Source organism: Benincasa hispida, chromosome 4, assembly GCF_009727055.1.
Source record: "Benincasa hispida cultivar B227 chromosome 4, ASM972705v1, whole genome shotgun sequence".
Taxonomy (NCBI): Eukaryota; Viridiplantae; Streptophyta; class Magnoliopsida; order Cucurbitales; family Cucurbitaceae; genus Benincasa; species Benincasa hispida.
Window position 1 is genome coordinate 67,052,733 of NC_052352.1, and position 7,395 is coordinate 67,060,127.

The 7,395-nt window shown below is 30.7% G+C and overlaps 1 protein-coding gene and 1 long non-coding RNA gene across 6 annotated transcripts; one reads left to right on the plus strand and one right to left on the minus strand.

Moving 5' to 3' along the window:
- Nucleotides 1-1,263: 1,263 nt before the first annotated feature.
- LOC120076547 lies at nucleotides 1,264-4,742 on the plus strand. 2 transcript variants are annotated; one of them, XR_005481568.1, is made up of 6 exons: nucleotides 1,264-2,196; nucleotides 2,276-2,324; nucleotides 3,235-3,439; nucleotides 3,519-3,608; nucleotides 4,068-4,242; nucleotides 4,401-4,742. It is a non-coding gene; the product is annotated as an uncharacterized LOC120076547 (long non-coding RNA). The 2 variants fall into 2 exon arrangements; XR_005481569.1 differs by having other exon boundaries at nucleotides 3,367-3,439.
- On the minus strand, nucleotides 2,360-4,772 carry LOC120076545. Of its 4 annotated transcripts, XM_039030405.1 has the most exons (7): nucleotides 4,316-4,772; nucleotides 4,062-4,222; nucleotides 3,865-3,967; nucleotides 3,500-3,616; nucleotides 3,217-3,390; nucleotides 2,875-2,998; nucleotides 2,360-2,802 (listed from the first exon to the last, which is right to left on the minus strand). In XM_039030405.1, exons 1-7 carry the CDS (start codon nucleotides 4,739-4,741, stop codon nucleotides 2,672-2,674), a joined length of 1,236 nt encoding a protein of 411 aa, XP_038886333.1. In that variant the 5' UTR covers nucleotides 4,742-4,772; the 3' UTR covers nucleotides 2,360-2,671. The 4 variants fall into 4 exon arrangements, with proteins under 4 accessions (XP_038886333.1, XP_038886335.1, XP_038886332.1 ...); XM_039030407.1 differs by lacking the exon at nucleotides 2,875-2,998; XM_039030404.1 differs by having other exon boundaries at nucleotides 2,360-2,998.
- Nucleotides 4,773-7,395: the final 2,623 nt, after the last annotated feature.

Genomic DNA, 7,395 nt, shown 5'->3' on the forward strand with positions numbered 1-7,395 from the left:
CAAATTTTTGTGCCCTTAGACCACGAAAGCAAGAACAACTTTTGAGAGGGGAATTAAAGACTATATTTGTATATGAAACCGAACCCTATGGGGCGTTTGAGACAACATGGGTTATCATCAAAATATAATAACTACTTTTACTACAGTAAAAACTATTTCAAAACCTCCAATTAGTTATAATCAACATTATTTCAAAACTCCAATTTGCTACAGTATTTACTATTTACTATTTTATATTAATCATTTTTTTTATTTGCTACAGTATTTACTATTTCCTTCTCAAACTAAAATAATTTACACATCAAATACAACCATTATAACCCAAACTCAAATAATCTATACCTAAACGCAAACTATCATAACCCAACTATAATAACCTAGGACTATAATAACTAACTCATTGCCTCAAATACCCACTATATGTTTAAAATAAAAGAAAGCTTTAAACTTCACAAATTTTATCTAGGTTGAATGTTCAATTATGTGTTTAATAAATCATTGACATATTGAAAGTTTTTTAAAATCAACTAAATTATTAGACATAAAATTTTATTTTATGTGTAATAAGATTTTAAATCTTTCAATTTGGTATATGGTAGGTCTTTAGAACTGATTAGAAAATAAAGGATCTATTGGACATAAAATTAATAGTTTAACATATATATTAAACATTTTTTTAAATTAAGAAAATTTTTAAACTTTTTAAAGTTGGACCAGTTAAACACAAATATGAAGCGAGTCTAGCTCAATCATATTTGATATATACTATTTTTTGTTTAAAGTCAAATGTTCACATGTTTATGCCTCATTTGTTGTGCATTTTAATTAAACAACATTATATATATCAAAGAAGATTAAAATGTAAAATCCAAAATGAGAAAATTGATAGGATCATAATCCGAAAAGGAGTGAGGCAATCGTTCGACTCTGTCTCACTTTTTTAAATTAAAGATTTAAAAATTTTTGTTTGCGTCATTAATATTAGAAATCGTGACTTTATTGTGCGCATGCGAATTCTAATTTGGAATTATGCATTTTGGTAATTTCACATTATATGATATTAGCGAACGGTAATAGAAAACTTTTTTTAAAAAAATAAGAGAAATTATTTTAAATGACAAAACTACTGAAAATATTTATAAATAATAATAAAATATCACAATCTATCTACCATAGATTGCATTTGTGTCTATCATGATACTATCGATCTATTAAAGATATACAATAAAATTTTATTATATTTATAAATATTTTGATTTATTTTCTGAGACTAGAAAGGTTACTCAAATTTTGGATGAGAAACCAAAAATAAGAAGAAAATAAAAGAAAATAGAAATTTCTTGGAAAAGAAGTAATGGAATGGAAATTTAGGATTGATTATCCCATTTGTCCACATCTCTCCGTCCTTCACATCTTACTTTCATCAATTGCCAGTCGCCGTCGCCGTTGCCGCCACTCTACTGGAGACTGCTCTTCTTTTCCCTTCCCTATTCTTTTTCTGTTTGGCCATCCAAGTTCGAGGAAACGATCCATGTACAATTTTTCTTGGTTTTGTTAATTTCCGGCTTCCTCGTCCTGGCGAACCCCGTGATGCAGTGAAAACTTGGTCGAGCGCGATGGCAACAGCGTCCCGTAGGTGGATACTTCAACTACACAAGGACGTACCCGAAATCGAAGTGGCAATGAATGTTCTTCGTTGGACAGAGCTTCCGTTCGGACTTCTCAAACTCGCTCTCATGCAATCCAAGTAATTAACGTAACTTTTGGTTCTGTACTAGTTTTTTAATCCATGCATTTCGTGTCTTTTGGTGTTCTGTTTATACGGAAGAAAGTGTGCTGCTGTAGTGTTGGTGGATGCCATGTTCGTGTTTGATGTTTTGCCTGCGAGAAATTATGAATGAAATACGGTCAAATGTTATTGCCTAAATGCGGCCTGGGCGTGCTTGTATTCGTACAAAGCTCCCTCAGGTCAATGGCTAACGAGGTTCGTAAATGGTTGATTTTATATTTTCGTATGTGTTCCACTGGTGGTTTAACTGTGTTCGTGGATTATAAGGAAGGATGATGTAATAGAGGCATATTGCCTTAAAGATCAATGCTCTTAGAAACAAATACTAAAACTCACAAATTTATTTGATATCAATCTCAAGGGAAGGATTAGGCGAAGGATTAACATTGACGATCAAAGATCATGAGGTAAGGAGAATTAGTTCTTTACTCACTTGAACGTTCCACAAGAAGTTGACAAGACTTATTTGAATGTTCAACCATACAGCCGTAGACCAAGAATTGCAAGGTGACAAAGCTCATGGCTCCTAAGTGTGGTAAACACTCCAATTTTGTTCAAATTCAACGTCCCTTACACGAAATGTAATTTAGGCTTTAAATAGCCCATTTTATTTCTCAATTAACCTTAATAGTGGTGGCTAGGATTAGAAATGAAACCCTAATTTGATACCATTTATCCCTAAACAAAAACACTAAAGTACCCTTACTTTAATATGTTTAGATGGGTAAAAATTGAAAACAATCAAAATTCTTAAATAAAACGTGGATCATAATCTGAATTCCTTTACTGGTTGATATCAGTATGTTGGGCCTTTATGAACCTGCATAAGAGCCCAGAATTAACTTTCTTAGATACTAGCAACATATGGTGGCAGCAGTGTGCTTATGGTTTCTTCAACTCTGACAGGGAGAAAACATGAGTTATCTCTTTGTTCTTCGGATTTCCTTGAAAAATTGATAGCATTTCTTCATCTAGGTCAATTAGAACACTACACATCGTGTAAAGCTTAGGACCTGAAGACATTAAGAAAATTTTCGAATTCAGTTTTGATAATACTAGGCAATATAAATCATCTTTATATTTACCTTTCATGTAGATAGGATATTCCTTGTTGTCTGTATCTCCAATAACCGACAGGAAATCATCTTTCGATTCTTTTGACATGACATCAGCTCGTTTTTTTCTGCTTGTAGAGTTTTCATCTATTATCTGTGTCCCAAAATAATTTATTTTGACTTCAAAACCTTATCTTATATGATAACTTGGCAGATTTCATAGCTACTAGTTGAAATTCCAATGTCATGGAGAAGGTTCTGAGGATAAATTTTTTGCTGGAAAGTGAAAGTAACTTATTTTCAATTAGAAGGCCGACCTTATAAATTGCATGGTGTCATTGCTTTATTTGTGGATTTTCCTGATATTATTACCTGCTTAACTGTCTGAAGATGGGAATACATATTTGCATGGAAAAATGGTGTAGCCCCAACCTCATGGACAGACAATCTATACTTTGATGCTGTTTCTACACTCGCAATTCTTCTCGTCTGAATGTCAATCACATTATAATTGTGACCTAGGGATATTTCTGCTGAGCGAATTCTCTGAAAAAAGACAATCCAACCCTGTTTGTTATGTTTTGGACTTGCTAAGGTAATTAAGCTGGAACATTATCTATAACTAATAGACGACATTCTTAATAAAGGGTATTACAGCTATTGCATCTTCAAAGCTTGTAGATTCAAGAAGGTCCCGGGAGATAAAGTTTCGTCCGATTGCCCCAGGATCAATCTCATCATTCACTGGACGGACTGTATTCATGGTAAATGCCTAAGAGTGTGAAAAAAATATGTTTTATTATTCAATGTCAAAATAGTTGGACAACACTGGAAAAGACATGATGTGTTAGTTTTCAATATTTCAACATCTATGTAGAGCTTGAATCAAATCAAATATTTCCTTTGTATGATCTGTCCATGCTCTTTAAATTGTTCCTTCAGAATGAATGAATGATGCTTTAAAAAAATAAAAAAAAAAGAATGTGTGCATGATGATGGTATCAGGCATGAAAACTTTACCAGGCCATTGCTATTAAAACTGAAAGCACGGCTTGGTATCTCCCCTGCGTGTGTGTAAGCAATGTAACATATCCCATTTTGCAGTTTTCCTTTGATCAAATAGCTTCGAAAGTGAAGAAAAGAAAAATGAACTCAGTTTAGCAGTATGTTCAGCTCTTTAGTAAAACTGGGATGAAGTTTAGTTTTTGTGAACTTACGTGTAGCCAGACAGACCAAAGCTGGCATCTTCATTATGTGCTGCAAGGGCCAATGAGTCACTAACAATAAGAAGATCAGAACAATCATCTGTACAATCAACAATGGAAGCCTCGTCCTGAATAAATGGAAGAATCTCCCTCCTGAAGTTGAGTAGAATAATCTGCACATTGATTTTCCAAGGTTAGCAAAAAACAAAATATCTCATTTTCCACTCTCTTTCTCTCTACACTTTGCATTATGTTATTATTATTACCTCAAGGGCAGGCGCTTCACTTCCATCTACAATTCCCATGAGTTCATCCCAATGTGTTGGGTACTTGGCCTTATTATTTTTGCAGAGGGATTCTATAAGAGGCTTTGACTCTGGAGTTTGAGCGAAAGGAACCAGCTGTTCGCGAAGAACCATGTCTTTCTCCAATCTGCTCCTTATGGTATCAGAGAACCTCTTCCCAATCAAGAACCCCATCTGGTATGGAGATTCGCATGGACCAACTTCAAACATTTCCAGCTCTTTGTTTTCCATATCTTGTTGATTTTGTTGTTTTCCTATCCCACATGGACCAACTTCTGAATTCTCCACCTCTTTGTTCTCCATATCCTGTTGTTTTTGTTGTTTTTCTATCTCGCATGCACATTTGCATGGACTGACTACAAAATTCTCCTGCTCTTTGCTTTCCATAGCTTGTTGCTTTTGTTGTTTTTCTGCTCTTCTTACATCTTTGCTCCCTTTTCTTTTATAGGCATCAGTGGAATTAAGTTATAATTTATAAAATAATAAAGGCTTAACTTTATGCTTTGGGCTTTATATATTTTATTATAACTATTTACATGGGTAGCCAACTTTGTGCTAAGCCTTTTATTATTTGATATGACCCTTATTACCCTTATTAACCCATAGGCCAAGCGAGTGTGCATTCTGTTTATTTTTGCTTATGCTAGAATTTGTTCTCTTGAAAATTCTCCTTTAACAAAAGTTGTAAAACGTTTGACTTTCGGTGTGAGGGTTCTCTCTCTACATATATGTATTTATATATTTTCTTGTCAGTGTATTGTGAAACAGTTTAACGATGATATAAAAATAAAAAAATATTTACGAGTTTCACTTATCTTTATACGAATCTCTAAATTATTACTTTTTACCATCTAACAAAAAAAAAAAAAAAAAAAATTCTCTTGAGTGACAGGTTCTCTCTTATCTACAAGGAATTTTCCTTGATTATAATTTTTATTTTATTTGAGAATCATCCCTTGTGTTTTAACTTTTTGTTTAAATAAATAAAAAAAAACTTTTCGTTTCCCCAATTGAGAGTTATCCTATTCTCATTGTTCTTGTGTTGAAATAATAAATGATTATTCTCGATCCAGTTTTTAAAAAATCTCTGTTCTCAGAAGTCGAGTAATTAGTTCATTTAATTTAATTTGCTCTTAAGTTCTTATTAAGTTTTCCTCTTTAAACATGCAGTAGCCAATTGTTAAGTTTGAAATAAATTGTAAAGTATTTATATAAAAATTTGGAGATTAAAAAATGAAAAATTTAAAAGTTGATGCATGGTTTGTTTCGTTTCTTAGGGTTTTTTATGGATTTTAAATCATAACAGACGAATGTTTTTATATAAACCATTTTTTTCTTTCTTTACTAAAATTTTATGGAATTCTTATTGATTTTGTTGAAATTGGAGCTAAATTACTTATTTTAAAATTTAACCTTGTTTCATATAATTTTTCTTTTGCTTTGTCTGGATTTCTCTTTTGTATTTTGGACTAATTAGATAAATAACAAAATTTAAGTTTTCATTTCGATAAAATAGTAAAAAAAAATTAAATTGTAAAAATAACAAAATTCAATAAAGACTTGCTCCTAAAAAGTAAACCTACTTTAGTGGGAATACAAGATTGAAAAGAATCGAAATCTTGGAAATCAACGATTTTAGTGTTGCCCTTAGTAGGTAGGGAAGAATGATCAATGTTAATTCATTATTTAAATATAGGGTATTTCCAGTATTCGGAGCAACATATGAGACATGGTCAACCACTATATATAGATCAATTTGAGGGGACTCTTATAAAATTGACATCAATCACAAAATATCTTTATCTTTAACAATTCTAATAAGATTCGAATTGGCAGAATCAATCTCGCATTGTCAAACGAAATATAGTTGGAAAAAAATTTACTTTTGATATATTCCAAAAATTGTTAGAACCATGAATTTGATGGAATATGTGCTTCAAAATTTTGGTAGTGCGAATTCTCATCCCATCGACTATAAAAAAGGAGTCTAATCCGTTGTAAAACCATAGAAAAAATAGTTGTTTGTTAAAGAAACTAAACCTGACTCTCTGTGAGTTAAAAAAGTTATGGCTATTTTTTTATGAAGTGATATTTCTTTTTTCCAAATCGTTAAAATAATAGTAAAAACATTATATAAAGATAACTTATTAAGAATATGAGAATGTATAACTAATTTATTAAGAATGTATGTATAAAATTATGTAAAACAATTCAAAGATTTACATAAAATTGAATACATATAAAGTAATGAAAAACCATTCAAATATTTGAATAAAATATATTGATAAAATAAAATTTAATAATAGATGGATATTTAAAATATAAATTTGGTAGAAAAATCTGGATATTTAATTAAGGTGAGATCAATTCAAAAAGTGGTAATCTAAAATAATAATAAAATATAGAGATCATGTTAACGAAAATTAGGAGTGTAGTTGTTGTTAAAAAATATAAGCAATTACTTATATACATAATTGGATCCTGTTTTTTATTTTACAATTACGTGGTATTTGTAGTTTCATCCATTTGGGCATATTGTCAAACGAAATATAGTTAACTCAGTGGAGGGGAAAAGTTCTTGTTGGAACGATAAAGTTCACGATGAACTTGATGGAATATGCGCCTCAAAATTTCGAAAATCATGGTAGTGAGAATTCTCATTCCATCGACATCAAAGAGGAGTAATCCGTTGTAAAGCCATAGCCCTACATTGATGAACACCTGTTAAAATAATAGCAAAAACAGTATATAAAACTAAGTTATTAAGAATATGAGAATGTATAACTAATTTATTAAGAATGTATTTATAAAATTATGAAAAAAAAATTCAAAAATTTGAATAAAATTGAATATGTATAAAGTAATGAAAAACCATTCAAAGATTTGAATAAAATGTATGGATAAAATAAAAGTTAATAATATATGGATATTTAAAATATAATTTGGTAGAAAAATTTGTATATTTAATTAAGGTGAGATAATTCGAAAAGTGGTTAAACAAAATCTAAAATAATAATAAAATATGGAGATTATGTTTAACT